Source organism: Saccopteryx bilineata, chromosome 11 (genome assembly GCF_036850765.1).
Source record: "Saccopteryx bilineata isolate mSacBil1 chromosome 11, mSacBil1_pri_phased_curated, whole genome shotgun sequence".
NCBI lineage: Eukaryota > Metazoa > Chordata > Mammalia > Chiroptera > Emballonuridae > Saccopteryx > Saccopteryx bilineata.
This window is the reverse complement of record NC_089500.1, coordinates 51187764-51214062: the sequence shown is the minus strand read 5'-3', so window position 1 is coordinate 51214062 and position 26299 is coordinate 51187764. Positions and strand designations below refer to the sequence as shown.

The window sequence follows — 26299 nt, the reverse complement described above, 5'->3', positions numbered from 1 at the left end:
ATATGAAAAGATGCTCAGCTTCATTAGTTATTAGAGAAATGCAAATCAAAACTACAATGAGATACCACCTCACCCCTGTTAGATTAGCTATTATCAACAAGACGGGTAATAGCAAATGTTGGAGAGGCTGTGGAGAAAAAGGAACCCTCATTCACTGTTGGTGGGACTGTAAAGTAGTACAACCATTATGGAGGAAAGTATGGTGGTTCCTCAAAAAACTGAAAATAGAACTACCTTATGACCCAGCAATCCCTCTACTGGGTATATACCCCAAAACCTCAGAAACATTGATACGTGAAGACACATGTAGCCCCATGTTCATTGCAGCACTGTTCACAGTGGCCAAGACATGGAAACAACCAAAAAGCCCTTCAATAGAAGACTGGATAAAGAAGATGTGGCACATATACACTATGGAATACTACTCAGCCATAAGAAATGATGACATCAGATCATTTACAGCAAAATGGTGGGATCTTGATAACATTATAAGGAGTGAAATAAGTAAATCAGAAAAAAACAAGAACTACATGATTCCATACATTGGTGGAATATAAAAACGAGACTAAGAGACATGGACAAGAGTGTGGTGGTTACCAGGGGTGGGGGGAGGGAGGACATGGGAGGGAGGGAGAGAATTAGGGGGAGGGGGAGGGGCACAGAGAACTAGATAGAGGGTGGCGGAGGACAATCTGACTTTGGGCGAGGGGTATGCAACATAATTTAATGACAAAATAACCTAGATATGTTTTCTTTGAATATATGTACCCTGATTTATTAATGTCATCCCATTACCATTAATAAAAATTTATTTAAAAAAAAAAAAGAAAAAAGAAAAAAAGCAGAGTTGAAAATTAAAAAAAAAAAAAAAAAAAAATTACCAGAAAAGGAGATTTGGAACTATTACAAAAGCACCGCTGTGTTTCCCTTGAAACTTAAGGGGAAACATCGTGAAGTTACTATAGGCCTATTTTTCTCTTGTGTCTATGTAGCGGTCTTTTTCACTCCACTTTAATTCTAAAGATAAAAGATAATTATAACATTAGGGATCTAGGATTCTGTGAAAACTCCCCCTAGTTAAAACTTTGTTTTCTAAGTATTTTTAATATTTCAAGTACATTTTTTGTTATTGTCTAATAGTAGGGGTTTTGTTTCAGACTTACAGATTCCAGTCTGATGTTAGAAGATTATTCATCCAAGTTGAGCCCCCAAACAAAGAGAGCCAAGAAGAGCCTTCTCTCTGGGGAAGAGAAAGAAAATCTGCCAAGTGACTATATGGTGCCAATTTTCTCAGGACGGTGAGTATGCATTCTCTTCCTGGCTTTAATGATAATAAAGTGAAAGTTAAATGCTGTCAAGTAATAATTGTAAGAATAGAAGCTGCCATTTATTGAGCATTGGCTATATACAGTTGAGAAAGGTTTGAAGACCCTTGAAAATCTGCACTGACAGAGATATGTTCATTGTAAAAGTCTTTGCCCTCCCATAGGATGGCTACATGAGAAAAGAGGATGATTGGTAACTTAATTCTACATATGTAACTGGTTGAAATTAAAGGGAGAGTGTTCTATGCTAGTATTGAATACTACTCACTAAAGAGTAGAAAGGTTCAAAGCACTAACATGTTGTATTATTTTTTTTTTAATTTTTAATTTTTTTTTATTTATTCATTTTAGAGAGGAGAGGGAGAGACAGAGAGAGGAAGAGAGAGAGGAGAGACAGAGAGAGAGAGAAGGGGGGGAGGAACTGGAAGCATCAACTCCCATATGTGCCTTGACCAGGCAAGCCCAGAGTTTTGAACCGGTGACCTCAGCATTTCCAGGTCGACGCTTTATCCACTGCGCCACCACAGGTCAGGCCTAACATGTTGAATAAACTTTAAAAAATGAGATGATAGGTTCAGGTAGATGGACAATGTTTTGATGACCTGTGTAGTTTTAATTATTATTCAATAGGAGGAAAAGAAATCTTACATAACATAGACTGAGTAAAAGAATTACCTTGTAATTTGAATGTGTGGCTTATATTTGTTAAATGACCAACAGATCATTATTTATTTGACGTAAATATTAAACTAAACACTAAATCACAAGTTTGTGTAATGCCAAATTTCTGTTTCTAATATAAGCATTTTTTGAATGATAATATCCAAAGGAAACTTATCTGAGACCCCAAATTAAAGTTTTTTTGTTTTTTTTTATCTCACCCATCTTTTCAGAACTTTGTTTAAATGGAAAGGCCTCCTAGACACTCCAACTCCGTGTTAGTTCCCTCCTCTGTACCCTTCTGATGGGAAGGCAGAGGACAGTGATCTGAAATCCCAGCTCCTGATCCGATTCTCTGCTATGGCTACAGTCACAAGCCTTGTTATTGCTTGGGGCTCTGGCCTCAGCCCCAATGTGCTCTCAGGAAACTGTGTCAGTCTCTCCAGCCTGATTGTTTTGAACCTGGAAGGACTTACTCTGTTTGGGCCCTTGGTTTTCAAAACTTTTTCAAGAGTTAAACACTTTTTTCAAAGGGGATGCTATAATGACCCAATATATACTATAAATGTAGATCTTCTCTTGTTGAAATGGCAGAGCTTTGAGAACTAGTACCAGATAAATGTTATAAAATTAACTTAACCCTTACCAGTTATTCCATTATAAATAGATTATATATTCATCTTTTTTTTATAAGTCTATACTTTTCTTGCTCTGTATGTATTCACCTTATGAAACAAGAATAAAGAAATGTAATCATAAGCCCTGGCCGGTTGTAATCATAAGAGCGTCGGCCTGGCGTGCAGGAGTCCTGGGTTCGATTCCCGGCCAGGGCACACAGGAGAAGTGCCCATCTGCTTCTCCACCCCTCCCCCTCTCCTTCCTCTCTGTCTCTCTCTTCCCCTCCCACAGCCGAGGCTCCATTGGAGCAAAGATGGCCCAGGCTCTGGGGATGGCTCCTTGGCCTCTGCCCCAGGCGCTAGACTGGCTCTGGTCACAACATAGCGATGCCCCGGAGGAGCAGAGCATCGCCCCCTCCCAAATTAAAGTTTAATGGGAGTTTTCCAAGCTTTCTCCTTTTGATTTGAATGAAGAACTATTAACAGAGCTAAAGTGATACTCAAGTGAGGCTGTCCTTTCAAGGCAAATGCTATCAGGAAATTCACTAGGCAATAATGTAATTGCGATTTTTGTTTTTCTGTGTTTTTCTTCCCCCTGTTTTCTGATGGCTCTTTTCTGAATTGTTTCAGAGATTAATGTCATAATTGCTCTGAACCCAATTAGGAAGGTAAGGGAATAAATAATATTCTGTTCTTAGCTTTTTATTGGATACCTTTGATTTTTTAATATCTGATTTTTTAAGTAACTTTCCAGAGAAACATATTAATAAGTATATTTTCCCAGACTCAGTCTCTTCACAGTTGGTGTAATATGCCATCATATTCATTATAGAAGATGGCTGGAATAGAGGAGAGAAATATTTTATATTCTTATTTTTCCCCATTGTTTTAAAAAATATTTTAAAACTATGAACTTGGTGTTAAACTTAATGGCATCCCTCTCTACCTGTGTGGGCATGAAATGAAGCTTTTCATTGTCTTTTTTCTGCCCTTTTTCCATCAAACAATTTTATGTCTTCTAGGCTATTCTCAAGAAATTATAACTTACAAAATAAACTGTGATAAAAGAAATTATGGATAAAAATTTATCTTCTAGATTTTATTTCCAGTTATTTATTTTTTATATGGAAACATCTCCTATAATTATTACTATGTGGAAAACAATTCTTTTTAATGGTGTTGACAGTATTAGAAAGCAAGAAAAAAACTATCATTTTTTGAATACCTATTGTTTTCTGGGAATCACACTAGTTACTTTATACCTTACTAAATGCTCAGTACAGCTCTGGAGAGGTATTAGTTTAACCTTGGATGTAGAAAACCTTTACTCAAAATATTATAAGACACTGAAGAAAGAAATTGAAGAAGATACAAACAAGTAGAAGCATATTCTATGTTCATGGATAGGAAGAATTAACATCATTAAAATGTCCATACTACGCAAAGCAATCTACAGATTTAATGCAATTCTTGTCAAGATACTAATGGCATATTTCATAGAACTAGAGCAAATATTCCAAATATTTATATGGAACCATAAAAGATCCCAAAAGCCACAGCATTTTTGAGGAAGAACAATGTTGGACACACTATCTGATTTTAAACTATACTAAAAGGACATAGTAATCAATACAGTATGGTACTGGCATAATAAGAAACTTATAGATCAATATAACAAAATAGAGAGCCCAGAAATAAACTCACACCTTTATGGTCCTATTAATATTTGACAAAGGAGGCAAAAACATACAATGGGGTAAAGAAAATCTATTTAATAAATGGTGTTGGGAAAATTAAACAGATACGTGTAAAAAAATGAAACTAGATCATACATAAATATATATCCAAAATAGATTAAAGACTTAAATCTTAAACTTGAAACCATAAAAATCCTAGAAGAAAATATGGGCAGTAAAATCTTGGACTTTTCTCATAGCAATATTTTTTCTGACATATCTCCTTGAACAAGGGAAACAAAAGAAAAAAATAAACAAATGGGACTATATCAAACGAAAAAGCTTTTACTCAGCAAAGAAAACCATAAAAAATGAAAAGATAACCCACTGAATAAAAGAACATATTTGCTGATGATATATCTGATAAAGGGTTAATTTGAAGAATTTATACTACTCAATACCAAGAAGACAAACAACCTCACTTAAAAATGGGCAAAGAACCTGAATAGACACTTCTCCAAATATATGGATGGCCAGTAGACATACGAAAAGATGCTCAATGTCTTTCATCATTAGAGAAATGCAAATTCAAACCACAATGAGGTATCACCTTACACCTATCAGAATGGCTATCATCAAAAATCAACACACAACAAATATTGGTGAGGATGTGGAGAAAAAGTGAATTCTTGTGCACTGTTGCTGGGAATGCAGATTGGTGCAGTCACTGTGGAAAGCAATATGGAGTTATTATCTCAAAATATTAAAAATGGAACTGCTTCATGACCTAGAAATTCCACTTCTAGGAATTACTTGAAGAAACCCAAAACAATAATTTAAAAGATATATGCACCACCTGACTGGTGGTAAAACAGTGGATGGTGTGTCAACCTGGGATGCTGAGGTCCTGGGTTTGAAACCCTGAGGTCGCTGGCTTGAGTGCAGGCTCACCAGCTTGAGCATAGTGTCACCAGCTTAGTGTGGGACATCAAAATGATCCCCTGGTCACTGGCTTGAGCCCAAGGTTGCTGGCTTGAGCAAGGGGTCACTAGTTTGAGCTGGAGCCCCCTGGTCAAGTCACATATGAGAAGCAATCAATGAACAACTCAAGTTTCACAGCTACGAGTTGATGCTTCTCATCTCTCTCCCTTTCCCCCCCACTCAAAAAATATATATATGCATCCTTATTTCTTTGCAGCATTATTTACAATAGCCAATATTTGGAAGCAGCTCAAGTGCTCATCAGTAAATGAGTGGGTAAAATAGCTGTGGTACATTTATACAATGGAATACTACTCAGCCATAAAAAGGAAGCCTTACCCTTTGCAACAACAGGGAGGACCTGGAAAACATTATGCTGTGTGAAATAATCCTGTCAGAGAAAGACAAGTACCATATGATTTCATGAATATGTGGAATTTAATGACCAAAATGAACAAGCAAAACAGAGACAGACTTATAGCAGGCTGATAGCTGTTGGGGGTGGAGGCTGAGTAAGAGGACTCAAGATATTGAACAAAAAAGAAAAAAGAGAGAGAAAACTCATGGACGTGGACAACAGTGTGGTGATTTTCTAGGGGAGGAGGATGGGGGGAGGTGAAGAAGAGTAAAGGGAGGATAAGTGGTGAGAGACCGGGACTTGACTTGGTGAACACACAGTATGGTGTACAGAGATGTGCTGTAGAATTGTGTGCCTGAAACCTGTATAATTTTGATAACCAGTATCACCCCAATAAATCCAATAACAAGTTATTAACATATCAATTTTTGAAGCAGGAAATCAAAGCTCACTGGCTTGGTACAAGTCATATGGCTGGTAGTAGAAAAGCTGAGAGTCCCTTTAGGCTTGGTCACTGCATCATACACACACTCTGTAATTATAGTGTGTTTCTGGAAAGTACCATTTCTTTGGATGGCACTTGAAAATTCCATTTAATACACTGAAATAGTTTGAGTTTACTGTGTCAGCAACGGGTTTTGAATTGAGACTCTCAGAGATAGTCAGAGTATTGGGGAGCTTTTAACTTCATTTTCAATGGGTAGTAATGCATTTTTGTCAGCTTGTTAGCATCACGTTCTTGTACCCATATTATAGTAGGGTTATCATTGACCTGCACTTATATTTATTTAAAGGCGAATGTCCCCGGTATTCTGGATCAAAAATATTTTTTAAGTGTACTTGAGTTCTCACATGAAATACCTAGAGCTCTTTCGAGGTGCAGCTTATTTATAAGTGGAATAGGCAAGGGGACTGTGTGAGTCTATTCTGTCATCTAGAGCTATGTCAGCATGTTCATTGTTCGAGGTTCAAGTTCTCTTACAGAGTTGTTTCTACTTTGGGAAATACTAGCATTAAATTTCATCTCTTATTCTATATACTGAATCCTAGTACAAAGTTTATTTTAAATATCTTTAGTGTATTTTAACCTCTATAGAGAATTCCAAACACATTCATTCTGGTTTGTTTTATATTCACTTATTAATTAATTCATTCCCAATCTCTTTTTGGAAAAAAATTTAGAGGTAATTCAGGACACGAAGTTAAAACTTTTTCATTTCCCCTTTCCCCCCCCCTAAATTATAGTGGATATACTACTGAGTTCCTTTATAGAGACTATCTTATTATTATTTGAAAAGATAGAGATATAGAAAATGAAATTAAACTTACTAAGTTTAGTAAGAAACAAAGTAGATTAGTCTTGTCTGCCAGATGTTTTAGTAATATTCCACAAGAAGTTCTGAACTTGGGCAAATGTTTAGTCTTATTCCTCAACCAGTTGCGTAATTCAGGTGCCAGGAACTTGTAAACACGATGGCAGTATTGGCTTAAATTTGGAGGTAATTATTTTTATAAGAAAAGCAAATATACAATTCTGCCTTGAGAAGTCTAAGGAGACTCCATTTCAAGAGCATCTTCAATCTAATTAATATACGCCCTCAGTGAAACATCTCATGGGGTTGATAACAAAGGTATTGAAGGAGGTTAAAAGTAACCCATACATTTTTTAACATTAATAAATCTCAGCACAAATTCTATCATAAACTACTGCATTAGGCACAGCACTTTTGGTTATCACTCACTTTCCATTATCATTAATTATAAATAAAAACAAGTCACTTTTATAAATATCACTTCAAGTGCATGTTTGATCATCTCATCAGAACTATATGCAAGCACAAATAAAGGTCATCATATTAAATATATACACATACATATATACATATACATGCATATGCACATGTGACCTTTATTATCTTAAAAAGAAACCCAGCATGCATAAGGATCTCATGTAAATTTGTAACTTATTTATACATGCAACAGCTCTGAGCAATGTGTTATATTAGCTGAGTTATAGAATCCAGATTAAGCACATAGTGATGTATCAGATTTACAGGCATATAAACTGCATCTCATTTTTACTATTGTGTTTTCTGGAAGGAGATAATAACTTTATCTTTTATTATAGATTCAATCATATTTATATATACTAAGGAAACCAAGAAAATGACCATGGGCAAGTTATCTAACTTCTCTGAGCCTTGTCATCATATGTCTAAAATTGAAATAATAAAGTTTGCCTCATAAAGATGTTATGGCAGTAAAATGAGATAATGTACATAAGAAGCACTTGGCAAAGCTGCAGGACCATCATGGGTATTATTACGTTTGCTATCATTATTTATTAAGGTGATGATCACTTCCACTATGAAGAGTTAGTTCCTGATTTACCAGGTTTTTCTATCAGGTTTCCTTTGGGCACGGTGCATAATATCTGAGGTCTAGTACTTTGAACTTAGTAAAATTAGGCAGTCTTATTACTGCCATCCACAATATCTATATTTTGTAATTATTATATTCTAGACAAGTGCATGTCAGTGGAATTACAGACACAGAAGAAGAAAGGATTAAAGAAGCTGCTGCTTATATAGCTCAGAAGAATCTTCTTGCTAGTGAAGAAGGAATCACAACATCCAAACAGTCTAAAGTATTAAAACAGTCTACATCCTCTCTTCACCAAGAGGAAGTCTTTGAGAAGAAGTCAAGGAAAGTAGCAGTTCGAGAAAAGGCAGAACACCTGTCACTTAGAAAAACGGTAAGAAAAGAAAATTTAATATAACTTACAAAAGTAGGTATGCATGTAACGTGTGTGTACATGCATGTGTGTGTGAGCAGAGATTGATTTGTTTCAAATGAAGAAATGTGTGATCTTGCAGAGATACAAAACTGAAGAAACAAAGAGGAAGACATCAAAATATATGTCAGAGAAAGACAAACATAATAGTTTTAAACTCCATGAAATTTTAGGTTCTATGTAAACTAAGGTTCTAAAAACCTTAAGTCCACCTTAGGGAAGTAAAATATGTCCTTCAGGCTTAAAATGTTAAAAATTAAATGGTGTATTTGTTTTAAAAAAGAGCAAGGAATATGCATTTGATTCTCAGGCTCCAAATAGAAAAATGATCATTTTGGTTTCCGCTTGTTGTTTTGCTAGTACAAGTTACTTTGATTTTATAATATTTTTATTTTTTGTTTCAGTTAGAAGAAACTGAGGCATTTCATAGAAAGCTGAATGAAGATCACCTTCTTCATGCTCCTGAATTTGTCATTAAACTTCGTTCCCACACCGTTTGGGAGAAAGAAAATGTAAAATTACACTGTTCTGTATCTGGCTGGCCAGAACCTCGTGTCACATGGTATGCTATCCTTATGAAAACTACTCATAGAATCAATTATACACAGTTAATTTTCCCTCTAGTGAAAACACTCAGCATTATAAATATGCAAGAGTCAATGAAAGCATTTACAAATTGGTATAGATTTTTTAAATAGTGAAGGAAGGACTCTGGGATTAATATTTTATGTATAGGAAAAACAGTTTTGCATATATTATTATATAGTATTATATTTTATTATCATATTATACAGATGGTCTTTATCTTATATAAAGTGTTAAAATTTCATCCACAGACCCTCGCCGGTTGGCTCAGTGGTAAAGTGTCAGCCCAGCATATGGATGTTCTGGGTTCGATTCCTGGCTTGAGCACACAGGAGAAGCGCCCATCTGCTTCTCTACCCTTCCCCCTCTACTTTCTCTCTATCTCTCTCTTCCCCTCCTACAGCTAAGGCTCCATTGGAGCAAAGATGGCCTGGGCACTGAGGATGGCTCCATGGCCTCCACCTCAAGTGCTAGAATGGCTCTGGTTGCAACAGAGCAATGCCCCAGATGGACAGAGCATCGCCCCCTAGTGAGCTTGCCTGGTGGATCCCAGTTGGGTGTATGCGAGAGTCTTTCTCTCTGCCTCCCCACTTCTCACTTCAGAAAAATACAAAAAAAAATAAAATAAAATTTATCAACATATTAACATACAAAGAAAATATGTCTGTGACAGCTGTGGACCATAAAAAATTTGTTCTCATTAAATATAGGTATTATTTTTTTAGAAGGTACAATACGGCCTCTTTAAAAATAATTAAAGTCCAAGGGCTCCAACTTTACTTCTCATGAGAGCTGAGGTCTCAGTGTGTTTTCTAAAGCTCCCCCCAAAATGTGGGGATTTTATGGGAAATATTACTCAACATAGGGCCTGAGAAAATTTTCTTTCCATAAAGAATAAGTACCCCTTTCTCCTTTCATTATATATACTATTGCAATAGTCAATGATTTTTTGATCCCTAAACTCAGAATTTTCCTGTCATACATCATGAATGTCTGCCATGGAGAACAGAAGTATGAAAATGATTGAGCCAACTCAAAAAGGTGTATTCTACTTTATCCTCTGCCATGAGTATTTAATATGCTGTTCTCTTATCCTCAGAAGTGGAGGTAAATGCACCCTGTATTGCAGTACAAACACTACAGTGACTGGTATTGTCACCCACAAACAAGGCCCTGCCTCCTTCGCTTTTTTTTCTCATTATTTCTAATGTTGGTCAGACAGCTGTCTAGCATGAATGGAGGTAGCTGACAGGATAGACCCAGTGTTAACCTGTCTATGGTTATTCTTAAGGAGTAGGTGATGAGTTTTTAGAAATTCACCTATGTTATCAACCTGCCTCTGATTATATTGGATTTACTTAAAATTTTTCTTGTATGTAAACTCTTTTCAAGGTTCTTGAGTGTGGAAACCAAAGAATGAAAACCCGAGTCAACTATATATATTATCAAGGCAAATAATTTATAGCAAATGAAGATGAGAAATATCCAAACACATTTAAATGCAAATGAAGCTTTAAAAAATAAAAATTTTACAAGCTTTAAAATAAAAAGTATACTATAGTAAGCTAAGAACCAACCTATCTTTGTCTTAGCTTTCTGTGTGAGAGTTGCACAATTTTGCCTATTAAAGGAACATTTTTTCTTCAAAAACTGGTTACTTCCCACATAAAAAAAAATATCCAAACTTTCCAATAGAAATGCATAAAGAATAACAAACTTCAGCTCCAAGAAATATTATTTGGTCAGTAAAAAGCTCCCCTTCTTTCATACAATTCAAATGTACTATTAATAAGTGAATTATTTAGGTACATATACATATATTTATTACACAGCATCTTATTTCTATTTCCCTGCTTTTTAAAAGTTAAAGATGATTTTTAAAAGGGTACAAAGAATACCTGAGAGATAAATGTTAATTTTTCAAGCAGTTATCCTACTAAATACACAGCACCTAGAATATGAACATGCTTATATATACTAATAGTATTATTTATTAAGCTAGAGTTGTATGGTTTCACAAAGGCAGAGCTCAAACTATGTCGAAGATGAAACTCCTTACATTATGTTTTGTTGGTTGGAAAAGGAGTGATTTAGAAACAAACACAGATCCAGATTTTGTGGGGCATGAAGCTTATATAATTTGTGGTTACTCTTTACAAAAAATGCAAAGTTAGTAATATAAATTAGGCATATGGCCTGCGGAGACCCGAGCTAGTGAGAGACCCGACAACTTCAGCTTCATTGGCTCCGAGGTAAATGAGATAGGTCTCCCTCAGCTAATCGGTATTTAAAATGGCTAATAACTATTTATTCAAAACATAAGGCTGGGTTCTAAGCAGCAATCACGTTTGTAGTGGGATTCAACGTGATAAATATCATTTCGGCATGCATTATCTGCTTGGAGAAAAAAATAGAATGAAGCCTTTTTACTTGACCATGCTTGACACCACCAAAAAGCTCTCATTGTTATCCTTGTTAGTCGAGTCAGTCCAATATCTAAACAGACATTTGTTTAGGGAAACTGAGTGTGTATTTTACACACATAAACTAAGAACATTATTCTATAAAAGTTATAGTAAAATGGAAGCTCATTAACTCTTTGTAGACTCTACATAAAAATGATAAGGAAAATGGAGTACATCTGAACAGTCACAAGAATTTCAGAAACCTCTTGACAAATAATCCCAGGGTATAGAATGCTCTCCAAAATTAGCTTATGACTGGCCAGTTTGGAATTTCACTTTCCTGAAATAACAAGCTGTGAAGCATATAGAGAGCAGGTCAAACATCCTTCCTTTCTTTTCTGACTTAACACTAAGACAGCCGATCTCAAGTGAACCGGAACCGGAATGCCTCAGTGAATGCCTTGGAGAATAGAATTGAATTGCTTCTTAATTTAATCCTTGTCCACTGCCCTAAAACAGGCGTTTCTTACTTACTAACGTCTGCAGTACCAGAGAAAAAACTAGAAGATCCTCAAAGTGGTGTGTGTGCGCTTGTGTGAGTGCATGTGTGTATTTTAAACCAATTTCCTGTGCCAAGAGATCACATTAGAAAGTCATTAAGGCAGTGGTTCTTACAGTGTGCGCCAGGGCGCACTGGTGCTCCCTAGAAGATTTCCGGGTGCACCCTATGGTATTCCAGAGAAATATGTGCCTGTTGGGGACCAAAAAACCAACAGGGTTTTTGGAGTTTAGATTGTTGGGGGACAGGGGTGTGGGGAATTGGCTAGAAGCTAACAGTCTGCCCAACCCCCCCACCTCACTTGCCTGATTAGGTTGCAAAAGACTGTTAAACTGTGATGCTGGATTGTTTACACTACCCACTATGTTCCCCGGAAAGACTGGAGGCAAGTTTCTTCTATCCTTTGGTGTAAAGTTAAGATGATATGTATGGAAGGGGTTTTCTGCACTCAACAGAATTAAGAGTAAAAAGAGAGGAATTCTTCAATGTATTGACAAGGAAATGAGAGTTTGCCTTTTAAATATATGTCCAAACATTGAAGAAATCTCTAGGACACATCAGGCTTATGTTTCTCATAAACACAAGAATGAAAAAACTTAACACATTTATGCCGGAACCTGCCAAATTTACTAAATCTTACTAAGAATGTATCTATATATATAAAAATATAACTTTTTTGTCATTTTTAAATTTTTAATCCCTTTTTTTTCGAATTCTAAAAAGCATGACTCAAAAAATGAACATACAAATGTTTTTTAATGTCAGAATAATTTTAATTTTGTCATATTTATTTCATTTAATTACCACAAAAGCTTCCAAAAGTTTGAGAACCACTGCATTAAGGTGTTAAGTCAGGGAGGACGGGAGAGCAAGGAAGGTGAAGGATCCCTGCGAGCTGCCAAAGGCTGTTTGAACTCAAACTTTATGAAGGTATGAGCAGCATTTTTGGTCAGAAGCCAAACTGAGTGTGTCACTCAGTTGTTGGGTTAAGTAGCACATGCCACAGCCGTTGGTGTCATATTTCTCTGCCCCAGCACATGAAAAAACTGAGCAAAAGGGATCTTCTGAGTCAAGTGTGAACTTACCTAAACCAATTCAATCAGAAGAACATGTCAGTTAACAGGTTCTAACCCGTCGTTCGTCAAAACGAGAAATGTTCGGAATTAGCAGCCACCAGCAGGCCATCCCTGATCAGAGTCCTGTCTGCCTTGGCCGGGTGGTGAGACAGCTGTCCGAGGCCGCTTCTGGGCTGCGGGAAACAGCTGGCAGTGCGATCTGTGGGTCAGAGAGGTTCTGCCACGATGACAGCCACACAGCTGCAGTTCTCTTTCCCCCACTTAAAAAAAAAAAAGGTTTTAATTTTTTAGTTACTGTTGACATACAATATTAGTTTCAGGTGTATAACCCAGTGATTAGATGCTTATATAACTTATGAAGTGATCACCCAGGTAAATCTAGTACTCATCTGACATCAGACACACAATTGCAATTCTTGAGCCAGTCCAGCCCTCTCATTGTAGATCTGAGGGAACAGAGACACAAAGAGCCTCAACTTACTGTTTTCATATGCACTTATTTAAAATTATCCATATCGCGAAGTATGTATTTGTCAGAACTCTGTTTCTTTGGCTCCAAATTATGAAACTATAATTAATCTATTGCATTACACAATAATTCTGTTCAATCCAATTTAACAAACAGATGTCTAATATGTGCCTATGACACATATTTTCTTGAGAGTGGGGCTAGAAGTAAACATGGATCAGACACAATCCCCAGTGCCATCATGAAGGCACTGGAAGCTTAGTAGAAGTGACACATGATCAGTCATAATTTAATAAATGTTACATCTTACAATTTGATCCAAGTAACACTAGTGCAGAGTGTCAAGGAAAATTAATATTGTGTGGGATTTGAAGGAAAAGTTTATTGAAAAACCAGCACTTGATATGAACCCTGGAGAATGATGTGGGATTTTTCTAAATGGAAAAGAAGAATGATACATTTTTAAAAGTATAGAACACAGATATGTGTTTCAGGGACATAGAGCCTGTGTGCACACATGTGTGTGTGAAAGTTGGGAAGAGGAAGAAACTGAGAACTATTATTTTCTTTCTTTCTCTCCCTTTCCACCATTCTTCCTGATTCTAAACTTTCTTATAACCATTTCCAGAAGTCTGAAAAAATAAAATGCAATTGAATAGAGAACAACTGGAAAGTGGAAGCATCACATGCTGTCAGGAATCAGACTGCCTGGGTTCAAATCCCAGCTCTACTCTTCCTAGTTGTGTGAACTGGGACAAGTTGCTTAACCTCTTCGCATCCTGGTTTCTTCATCTGGAAAATGATGTTAAAAATAATTCTGCCTCGTGTGATTGTTGTGAAGGTTGAATTTACCAACCAATTCATAAAGCACTTAGGACCTTGCCTGGCTTATAGTAAATGCTCTGTGTCAGTTGTGGTTGTTGGTGTTATTTTTGTTATCTGTGTACATAAAGTGTGGTGTCTGAAAGGGAAACAAGTAAAATCTAGGTCCTTTTGGGGACAGCAAATGGCTTAAGCAGGAGAAGCTTGTTTGACACCATAACCACGGGCTATTGAGACCAGGTCATAGTAAAAAAATCAAGGTGCCACTTCCAGACTTAGGAGACACTGTTTCAGGAAGAGGCTCCTCAAGTTAGCCTCACTCTCTGAGGCCTGAGAGGCTTAACTAGGAAGGGGACAGCCAGGGAAAGGGACTCCTTCAGCTATTATTTGTCAAAAGATTTTTTTATGATTAATATTTTAAGTTCTTCCAAGCCAAAGGCCATGCTTGCTTATAACAAAATAAAACACTTAAATATAATGAGCTTTCAATACAATGCCATTGTTTTTTTTTTAACAACATGCAAAAATGTTAGTAGGAAGAATGTTTTTCTTTCAATCTACTTAGACAGCCAACAATAAAATCTCCTATGCACAACTTCCCCTCTGTCATGTCAACAATGGTTGTTTTTCTTTAGACCTTTTATTGAAGTATAATATACACACAAAAAAATGCGTATTGTAATATATACGAATGTAGAGCTTTGATGAATTTCTGTAGACTGCACACACCCATGTAACAAGCACTCAGACCAAGAAACCATTATCAGCACTCAAGATGCCTCCTCCATGTTCCCCCTACCAACCCCTCTATACCCCATCCCAGGGGGAAATCACTTTCCTAACTTCTAGCAGCATGAATTGGTTTTATCTGGTTTTATACTTTATATAAAAGTAATCATTGTACTGTGTACGTTTTTGTGTCTGGCTCTTCCACTCACCATTATATATGCAAGATTCAACCACATTCTTATGAATGGTCAACTTCTTAAATGTAATTTTTATGATGAAGGACAGGAGAGTAAGTACATTGAGAAGTTTTATTGTATTAACTGTGTATCTTATTTAATCTAGTGTAGATTTGAATTTATTGAATAGATGCTGCTGCTGACCTCAGTGTCATGCTTACACGTATTTCTTCAAGAAAGAGAAGTGTGTGTGCGTGTACGTATGTGTGTGCTTTTAATCAGGAAGCTATTTACATTTCAACTCACTTCTCCTTGTTTCCATTGTCTCATAGGTATAAAAACCAGGTGCCAATAAATGTCCATGCAAACCCTGGAAAGTATATTATCGAAAGTCGATATGGAATGCACACGCTGGAAATCAACAAGTAAGAGGGTCTGTGTGTTGTCTTATAATCACTCAGGGAGGGCTGTCACTGCTCCATTTAACAGATGCTCTCCTTCCTTGTTCCCAGTGCAGAATGATCACAGTGTGATACTGCACATGTATTGCTTCTCTAGGTACCCAGCTAAGAGTGATGTATATGATTCATTATTACTAAGTCCATTTTACCTACTAAAGTGATCTTCTGCATGGCCCTGGCTGGGTAACTCAGCTGGTTAGAGCATCATCCCAATACACAAAGGTTGCAGGTTCAATCCCCAGTCAGGGCACATACAAGAATCAACCAATGAATGCATAAATAAGTAGAACAGCCTGACCAGGTGGTGGCGCAGTAGACAGAGCATCAGACCGGGATGCAGAGGACCCAAGTTTGAAACCGCAAAGGTCGCCAGCTTGAGCACAGGCTCACTAGCTTGAGTACTGGCTCGCCAGCTTGAGCGCGGGGTCACTGGCTTGAGTGTGGGATCACAAACATGACCCCATGGTTGCTGGCTTGAGCCCAAAGGTTGCTGGCTTGAAGCCCAAGGTTGCTGGCTTGAACAAAGGGTCACTTGCTCCCCAGTCAAGGCACATATGAGAAAGCAATCAATGAACAACTAAGGAGACAAAGGAGCTGCAACAAAGAATTGATACTTTTCATCTCTCTCTCTCCCTTCCTGTCTGTCTGTCCCTATTTGTCTCTCTCTCTGTGTGTCTCTCTCTGTCTTTGTCACACACACACAAAAATAAGTAGAACAACAAATCAATGCTTCTTTCTCCCTTTCTCTCTCTCTCTAAAATAAATAAATGAAGTGATCTGATGTTTGAATAGGCAAAGATGATGAGAAAAATAATTTATATCTTTTTATTTATCTTTTTACTGGAGAGTTTTTCTAAAGTATCAGTAAGAAAATAAATTACGTAAATAGACATTTATATTCAATTATTTTTTCAGATGAGGTTCCAAATCAACCTCATCATCATCATATTCTCTTGCCTTTAGTCAGTCAAGGCTATGGAGGTTGGAGTGGATAGTAATGAGTGTAAGCCAGACCAGGAGAAATTGCTCTTTCCTTCGCTCACCAGGAACTGTGGGAAAGGAGGCACCCACACTACCAACCTGTAGGTGGAGGCATGGCAGGCATTAGGGTTTTTTTTTTTTTTAAGCGAAGTCCAAAACAAAATTTGAAAGCAGAAGTCAGATGAAAATTTCTAAGTCCTCAAAAGTTTATCATGTCTCCTCACATGGTTTTGAAGTCCAAGCCTAGTTATGTGGATATAAAGTTAAACAAGCTTCCACCATTTTCAGTTCACATAAAACCCTGACATGCTGAGATGTCAAAATAAAATTTGCCTCATTCTGGTCTCAAGAGATTTAGAGCCTTCTCTTCAGATAAGAGCAGTTGACACATGTGATGCCGGGCTTCAAATAGAACCCTGGCACACGGTGACATTCACCAAATGCTGACCCTGACCTCAAGTCATGTCAGTTCTGCTGAGACAACAGTGAGCTGCATGGTTACTTGATAACTAAATAGTTATGAGAAAGATAACTGGACTGACCTTCCTGGGGTTCTATTGATGTCTATAATATCTCAACAAGAAATAAATTTATACACATGGAACTCAACTTAGAGGGACAATGAATAACACAGACACAGGTAGTAATTAGATGCAAAACAACCTGCTTTATAATCTTAGCCTGTTCATCTCTTTGTGAGATCATTGTCTACCAAACTGCATTGTTTAAAACATCCCAGTTTCTGTATCATAATTCAGAGGGACTTCCAAATGGCAGTTCTTGCAGCATACTGTGGGCCAAATCTCCAGGTGTGACCTTAATCTTAGTAGAATTTAAGGATAAATAATTTGTTTGTACTTTGAGGTTAGAATCCAGAACCACACGTTAGATAGATCTGGATCTGGTTTGTGGCTTAGAGAGACTGTGGAAGCCTGAAAGAAGAGGTTATTTCTTTTTCTCTCTGTTGCCCTGTCACCCCTAAACTGAAACACTCCCAGTTTATCATAATGCTGTTCATGCTTAGCATGTTGTTGACATTTTTTGGACATTGTAAGTGAACCCTGGCTAGGGTCACACAAAGGATCTTCTCCCATTCTGTACTGCTGGCTTGAACCTGCTAAAAATCTCTTGGACTACATAAAATTCCATAGGGAGCCATAGCAGAGAGAGCAGTTTCATCAGAAGTTCCTAGGCCCTGGCCGGTTGGCTCAGCGGTAGAGCGTCGGCCTGGCGTGCGGGGGACCTGGATCCGATTCCCGGCCAGGGCACATAGGAGAAGCGCCCATTTGCTTCTCCACCGCCCCTTTTTCCTCTCTGTCTCTCTCTTCCCCTCCCGCAGCTGAGGCTCCATTGGAGCAAAGATGGCCTGGGCTCTGGGGATGGCTCCTTGGCCTCTGCCCTAGGTGCTAGAGTGGCTCTGGTCGCAGCAGGGTAACGCCCCAGAGCGTTGCCCATGGTGGGCGTGCCGGGTGGATCCCTGTCAGGTGCATGCGGGAGTCTGTCTGACTGTCTCTCCCCGTTTCCAGCTTCAGAAAAATACAAAAAAAAAAAAAAAAGAAAAGAAGAAAAAAAGAAGTTCCTTAGAACCCCATGCTAGCCACTAATTTGCAGTGTGCCGTCATAACAGAGATCCTCAAAGAAACAGCTAGTAATTGCGATGAGTATCACTGTAATGGCCATTCAATTCTATCCACTCTTTCAGCTGTGATTTTGAAGACACCGCTCAGTACCGGGCCTCGGCGATGAACGTTAAAGGAGAACTTTCAGCATATGCCTCGGTTGTGGTAAAGAGTAGGTTTGCTGGACTTGTTTTATTCAAAATGTATTTTTTAAAATAATTTATCCTCATTGCTACATAATAAGTCAAGAAGCTGTTCACATACATTTTTGCTTCTTTTCTAGGATATAAGGGAGAGTTTGATGAGACTCGCTTCCATGCTGGGGCTTCCACCTTGCCCCTCAGCTGTAAGTTTAAAAATATATTTGCTAAGTGCTATCTCCATTTAAATTATAGCATAATATGCTCACACACCATAAACTAATATAATACTGAATGTCAACTATAATTTAAAAATTAAAAGAAGAAAAACTCATGGAACTGTACACTGTAAAGGGTGAATTTTACTGTGTGTAGATTATGCTTCAGTAAACCTGACCTTAAAGAATGGGAAAAAAATAAAATAAAATAAAATACAGCATAATAAGCTATTCTATAATACTGAAATAAATGTATAGTATATAATATATGTATGTATATGTATGTATATAATAGCTATCTATGGTTAGTTTCATATCTTTATATTCTTTGGTTACTATCCGCTTTCTGAACATAAGTGCTTCCTAGTTTTATAAAAGATGAAATGTAATGGGTTTAAAAAGGCACATGCTTTTCTGACTTTCTCTGTTCCAATGGGAAAGGGCAGAGTGATTTAGCCACTCATAGACACAGACATATACACATACGAGTCTGGACAGTACCAGAGCAGCTTCACTCATCTTTAAATATCCAAGACCGCACCACCTCCTTGAGAAATTCAGGTGTGCCCCCACTGCCACCCCTGTCCCCACCCAGGCTGAGTGGGGCATCCCTGGTGAGTCCACAGCACCTCCATAAGAACCTATATCCCGCTGGGTATTGTTGACTATTGTGTGTTTTTCTCTCCCACTGGCCCATGAGCCTCTTTATAATTTTATTTTTTTAATGGGGCGACATCAATAAATCAGGATACATATATTCAAAGATAACAAGTCCAGGTAATCTTGTTGTTCAATTATGTTGCATACCCATCACCCAAAGTCAGATTGTCCTCTGTCACCTTCTATCTAGTTTTCTTTGTGCCCCTCCCCCTCCCCCTTTCCCTCTCCCTCTCCCCCCTCCCCCCAGCCCATGAGCCTCTTGAAGGCAAGGCTGAACCTTTTATCTTTACCTCATACCTGACACAGAGTATCTCTTTAATAAGAATGAATAAATAAATATATTAATTTATAAAGTGCTGTTTAAAATAAGCTATTTTTTAAAAAATAACAAGCTATTTTTTTAACATTCCAATCAGTGGTAATTTGTGAATTTGTGAACTATTTCAACTATTTCATCTATATCAAAACTTCTCTTCATGGGAAGCAATGCAAACTCTTATGATAGTTCAAATAATTAGATGCCTACAATGATCAGACTGAAAATAGCCAAACCCTAACTTCCTATCTTCCAAACACTACAAAATAAATGGTAGTTTTGAAAGTGATTGATGAAGATACTTTCTCGTGGCTCTGTTGTTCACCTAATTGGTAGTTTGTTGTCTATATGACCTACTCTGTCAACTTGGTGGAATACCTCTTAATTTTAATATTCCAAATTATAATCATTGGTATCAGTACCACGGGGTCGGGGGATGACGAGTAGGAGTGAGGGAGGAACACATTCCAAAGCATGTCCTTCTCCTGCCAGGTGATTTATGTAGAGACAGAATGGGTGGAAATCCTGAAACTATGACTTATCTCCCAGTGTCCCCAAGACTAGCCTTTTGATCATCATACAGTTTTCTGAATGTATCCTGTTTATTGTCACTACCATATCATCATCATCCATGCCTCTTCTAGTTCCCTCTTCGCTATTAAGCAGAAAGTCCTGCTCAGCTTGACTTCTCTAACTTAATCTTTCCAAGCCTCCTCTGACTGGCCCCTGAATTGAGTGCCTTTTTTCCCAACATAGAAGACAGAGGACTCGTAAATTTATTCAACTAATATTTATAGAGTATCTGCTATATGCTAGGTACTGGTTTGGATGCTTGGAATATGCTGGTAAACATCATAGATAAAGCTTCATGCCCTTGATTCTGTTCTAATTGTTAATATGCATTGATTAGTTGTGCCATATCCTGTACTAAAATATACTTTTATATGCACTGATTCATTTAATGCTCTCTCAAAGCTTATGAAATAGATAGCTTTTTATATGTACTATACAGATGAAAAAGCAATTTAGAGAAATTAAATCATAGGACAAGACCACATTTAGTGGCAGAGTAAGGATTTGTAACCTGGTCTAATTTTAAACCGTATTGTAAACCAGGGGTCAGCAAACATTTTCTGTAAAGTACTAAATTGTAAGTACTTGAGACTCTGTGGATCATACAGTCTGTCACAACTACTCAGCTTTGCCAGTGTAGCACAAAAGCAGCCACAGACCGTAGATAAATGAGTGAGCACGACTGTGTTCCCATGAAACCTTATTTATAAACATTGATATTTGTATTTCCTATCACTTTTCACATGTCACAAAATCATCTTCTTTTGATTTTTTTCAACTATTAAAAAAAATTAAAACCATTCTTGATGCTACAAGACAGGAAGCCATCTAAATTTAGCTCACAGATTTGCCAACCCCCAAACCTCAGGCCTACTTGTAACCCTTAACCCTGTTCCCCAGGCAGCTGTGCAAACAGCCCTGTTTCCCAATGACCACGGTCTGATCAAGGTCCCATTTCAGTGGGACATCATCATATAGAAATGGAGCAGATGGGGCATGCTTCAAAGAGAAGTTATTATCCTGTTGGTCAGTGGTTGCCTAGCAACTCACAAATCCAACAGAACACTATGTATTGAAGTGTGATGATTTGTGTAATTTATTATAAGTGTTAAAATTTTTAATTGCTGGTAAAAAGAAAAAAAACAAAACAAACAAAAGAAAACCCCATCATGCATTGGTTGAGAGCACAAATCTGAGACACATCCTGTCAGTGTCAATCCTGGCTCTGTGGGGTGAATGTGAGCAGTTATTTAATCTCCCTGTGCGGCTGTTTCCTCATCTATAAAGAAGAGATAATAATGCTACTTTATGATAGGGTTATTGAGTTAATAGATATTAAACAATTGGGGCAATACTTGACACAAGTTAAACTCAGTGAATGTTAGCTTGCCTATTCAAATTAATAGGAACAGGTCTTTGGAAGAAAGAGGAAACATGAGAGAAAGGGCCTAGGTTTTAGAGTTGGGCAGTGATGGACTCGAATTTTAATTTCACACATGATACCTTTGAAACTTTGTCATTAGCTGTGTATTTGTGAACTTCTATATCCCCACCTGAAGGAGAGAACAAACTTATATCTATGCCATGACTGTTTTTGCAAAGTTAGATGGCATACCAAGGGGAGCATGCCTGGCATATAATAACCCATCAATAAATAGTTGTTACTTTCTCAAGCCCTTTCCTTTAAGAAAAGAAGAAATAAAACCTGGTAGAGTTTATGACATAAGCATTTAAACAATCTGTAAATAAGATATTTCTAAGAAAAATATTTTTAAAGTTGCAATATTTTAAACTTTTTACTTTTCTCCATTGGCATGTCTTATAATATATATTTTACTCAGATTATTAAAGAAACTAAAACAATTTACTGAAAAACTCAGTAATTGATATGACTTTGTTCTAAGATTACAAGCAACAGAATTTGAAGGACTCAAAATCTAAAATTAAAAAGTGCATATGTATATTGCATCTAACTATTTAAGTCTAAGCTAAATACAGTATTAATTTACATTTTAAATAAGGCATTAAACCTGAGCTTTATATTCTATTAATTATAAATACACTTTTCTGACCAACGAAGCAAGAATTTCCAAACACAGAATTTCCATTTCTCATGACATGAATGTGCTATGTGCCTTCTATAAGACTTCATTTTTGCCCAGAGAAATCATTTGAGCCCTGTTTGTTGTGATTGCTCTCTGCCTGGGCTTATTAAAATGCTTGTATCTCTTTGATGAGAAGAAATAAATTACTGATATTTGTTTTTGTTGTACCCAGTTGCCGTGACCCCTTACGGTTATGCGTCCAAGTTTGAGATCCACTTTGATGACAAGTTTGATGTGTCTTTTGGGAGAGAGGGTGAGACGCTGAGTCTAGGCTGCCGTGTAGTTATCACTCCTGAAATTAAGCATTTCCAACCAGAGATCCAGTGGTACAGAAATGGTGAGCCTTAATAATGAATTTTCAATTAGGTTCTTATTCACTGATGGTCACAGACTGTGCTTGGCCCCAGACCGGGAACATCTATAAGACTACAGATCTGCTTATCAGAGCGGGCTGAATCTAAACTAGAGGGCACAACCTACTGGATGTTTAAAAAGTTTTCACACATATGTCAAAATAGCAGATTTTTCATAATATTTTCATAATATATTTGTAGGAATTATAATTTATCACCAAGTAACATATGGAAAGGATTTTTAAAAAATGTGTTTTTGCTTTTGTAAGTTGGAGATACACTCATTTTGTAAGTTAATTTAATTTGGTAAAATAAATGAAATGTATAGTCCTGTAAAACTGTGGAGCATGTGAGTTGTGAAAGGGGTCCTCTGGGGTACCATGGCATCCCAGGGCAATGGCTGGGACCCGGACCTGGGCTCAGACTGAAGCCAGTATGGCAGCGGCAGCCGCAGCATTGATGGGGGCATTCCCTGAAGGGGAGGGCAGCAGGAGGACTGCCAGTGGGAGGCCCGCTTGCCTGTCCATCCCCAGAACTTAACTTTGTGGCATCTGCACAGATACTAACTCGCTGGCCTGAGCACGGCCAGGAGCTGCTGGCAACCAGGCAGTCCCTCTGTCAGTAAAATATTACAGAATAGATGCGTGCACGCAGACATTGCCATAAAGCCTGTAGGACAGTTGATGGGCTCTCTAAAGAGTTTAGAATCTCTGGTTATGAAAACTGCCACAACATTGCAAAGCCACTACCTACAGGCTTAGAAATAGCAATTAAGTTTAAAGATTATTGCATTTAATGTAAAAGAACACTATTTTTATATGAAAGTTTGGATGAGGCATTTATTAACAAGGAAGATAATTTAAAAATTAATTTTTTTTTCTTATTGAAGAGAGAGAATACATGAACGGGTATCTGAATTATACACAAACCACAAAGTCATTTTCAGTTTCTTGTGTGATCTTCACAAATTATGGGACATGTAAAAGAAAACATTAAGATGCAGTTATGTAAACTTACATTTAAAATTAAATTCAGACTTATCTGAAACTGATTTTTAAGGGAGTTAAATCTTGTTAGAAAAATTGTTCAAGAACTATCAGCTTGCCTGACCAGGAGGTGGCGCAGTGGATAGAGTAACGGACCGGGATGCTGAGGACCCAGTTCGAGACCTCGAGGTCACCAGCTTGAGCGCGGGCTCATCTGGTTTGAGCAAAAGCTCACCAGCTTGGACCCAAGGTCACTGGCTCGAGCAAGGGGTTACTCAGTCTGCTGAAGGCCTGCGGTCAAGGCACATATGACAAAGCAATCAATGAACAACTAAGGTGTCGCAATGGGCAACGAAAGACTAATGATTGATACTTCTCACTCTCTGTTCCTGTCTGTCTGTCCCTGTCTATCCCTCTCTCTGTCTCTGAAAAAAGAAAAAGAAAAAACCAATCAGCTCTAGAGTAGTAAAATTTATATTTTGAAATAGGTTATTAGAAAGTTAGCCCAATGTTAACTTTATAATACCATATCTGTACAATACTATTGAGTAATTACTAATCTATGTAATACTTTAACTATATAACACTATTATAGCTACAGTAATAGTTACACAAGCAGAAGGATCCTTCTAAAAATAAAATTTTTTTAAATCTCCTTTGTGATCTTGCATTTGCAAAGCGTGGCTGATGTCACTTTCAATTATATCCATTTGAAAATGAAACTGCTAAAGGTATGAATTCGATGACATAATAAATGAATTTGCAGAAAAGCAAACCAGAAATATTTACTATCAATCAAGATATCACTTTAATAAAGTATTATTTTTTTTGTAAAATCATGGCACGAAAATATTTTTTTAACTTATATCATTCTTATTACACTTTGTATGTAATAAACTATTTGTATAGGAAAAATGTTATGCTTTAATACTTTCAATGTACTTTCTTTTCTCTGCTTTTTGAAAAGGGGGCTTGCAATTTCATTTTGTACTACAGATTATGTATCTGGCACTGGTTAACTTGCTTCTCGTCTAGTAATTTTACCAGTATAAACATGGCAGAATGGCTCAAAACCCTAGAGAGTTCTTCTACTAATCAAATAGCTTTCAGTATAGAAAAGAAATAGAAAGAGGTAGGGGCTCAGGGGAAAGGGAGAGAAATGAATGGAAGGGAGAGAGGAAGAAGGGAGTAATGGAGAAAATAATCGGTTTGCTTGCTGACTTCTTCCCCACCTCCCCCCAGGAGCACCTATTTCTTCATCAAAATGGGTGCAACCACAATGGAGCGGAGACCGGGCAACCCTGACATTTTCTCATCTCAATAAAGAAGATGAAGGCCTCTACACAATCCGTGTACGAATGGGAGAATATTATGAACAATATAGTGCTTACGTCTTTGTTCGAGGTAAGACCGAGCAGAAAGTAGAGCACCCAACAATATTTGAAACACTGAGACTAAATCATTCTACCCAAACATGTTTTTTGTAGTGATAAAAGAAAATTCTTTGTAATGTAATGAAAATTCTTCCAGATTACATGACACAGATATATTAACTCCCAGACCTAATATAAAAAGGTTAACCCTGAAGGCACCAACCCAGAAGTAACTAGTTTCCAAACTGTGTTACTATCACTAATGGCAGCACTTTCTTCATCTTCAATGAGCCAACAGTGTGGTTCTCTACAGATGTTCCAGTAGAGATTTGAAATCCTTTGTGAAAAGTCATCTTAGTTATGGAAGCCGCAACAAAAGAATGATGTGTTATTTGGGAACCTTTTACTCTCTATTTTGGGGCTCAAATGTATTATTTCATTTCAGGCTCCCCTTTTTTTATAGCTTTAGCTTTAATGAACTAGGAAATAAAATGCTACAACTTAATTCTTAAGACAAACTGTAATAATCGATTTTAGGAGTCTTTTTTCTGCTGTGTCTTGAATGAATCAGGTATGTACAAGAGGGAATGTTATTTCTACATGAGATCCTAGCACAGTGGGAAAACTATTAACATCTCCAGGCTATAAGGGTAATGTTCTGTATTCTTTTTTTTTTTTTTTTGCATTTCTTTTTTTTATTATTAATTTTACTAGGGTGACATCAATAAATCAGGGTACATATGTTCAAAGAAAACATGTCCAGGTTATCTTGTCAATCAATTATGTTGCTTACCCATCACACAAAGTCAGATTGTCCTCTGTCACCTTCTATCTAGTTTTCTTTGTGCCCCTCCCCCTCCCCCTTTCCCTCTTCCTCTCCCCCACCTCCCCAACCACCACACTCTTATCAATGTCTCTTAGTCTCGCTTTTCTATCCCACCTACGTATGGAATAATACAGTTCCTGGTTTTTTCTGATTTACTTATTTCACTTCGTATAATGTTATTAAGATCCCACCATTTTGCTGTAAATGATCCGATGTCATCATTGCTTATGGCTGAGTAGTATTCCATAGTGTATATGTGCCACATCTTCTTTATCCAGTCTTATATTGAAGGGCTTTTTGGTTGTTTCCATGTCCTGGCCACTGTGAACAATGCTGCAATGAACATGGGGCTGCATGTGTCTTTACGTATCAATGTTTCTAAGTTTTTGGGGTATATACCCAGTAGAGGGATTGCTGGGTCATAAGGTAGTTCTATTTTCAGTTTTTTGAGGAACC

General features: G+C 37.3%; 1 protein-coding gene across 2 annotated transcripts in view; it reads left to right on the top strand.

The window, feature by feature from the left end:
• The window catches only part of MYOM1 (myomesin 1), a 164033-nt gene that overhangs the window by 32790 nt on the left and 104944 nt on the right, over nucleotides 1-26299 (top strand). For both annotated transcript variants that reach the window (XM_066246490.1, XM_066246491.1), the window contains exons 3-10: nucleotides 1158-1298; nucleotides 8141-8372; nucleotides 8816-8973; nucleotides 15565-15657; nucleotides 18377-18465; nucleotides 18577-18639; nucleotides 22478-22642; nucleotides 24887-25048. In XM_066246490.1, coding sequence (XP_066102587.1) covers nucleotides 1158-1298; nucleotides 8141-8372; nucleotides 8816-8973; nucleotides 15565-15657; nucleotides 18377-18465; nucleotides 18577-18639; nucleotides 22478-22642; nucleotides 24887-25048 — 1103 coding nt within the window. The remainder of the gene's footprint in view (nucleotides 1-1157; nucleotides 1299-8140; nucleotides 8373-8815; nucleotides 8974-15564; nucleotides 15658-18376; nucleotides 18466-18576; nucleotides 18640-22477; nucleotides 22643-24886; nucleotides 25049-26299) is intronic.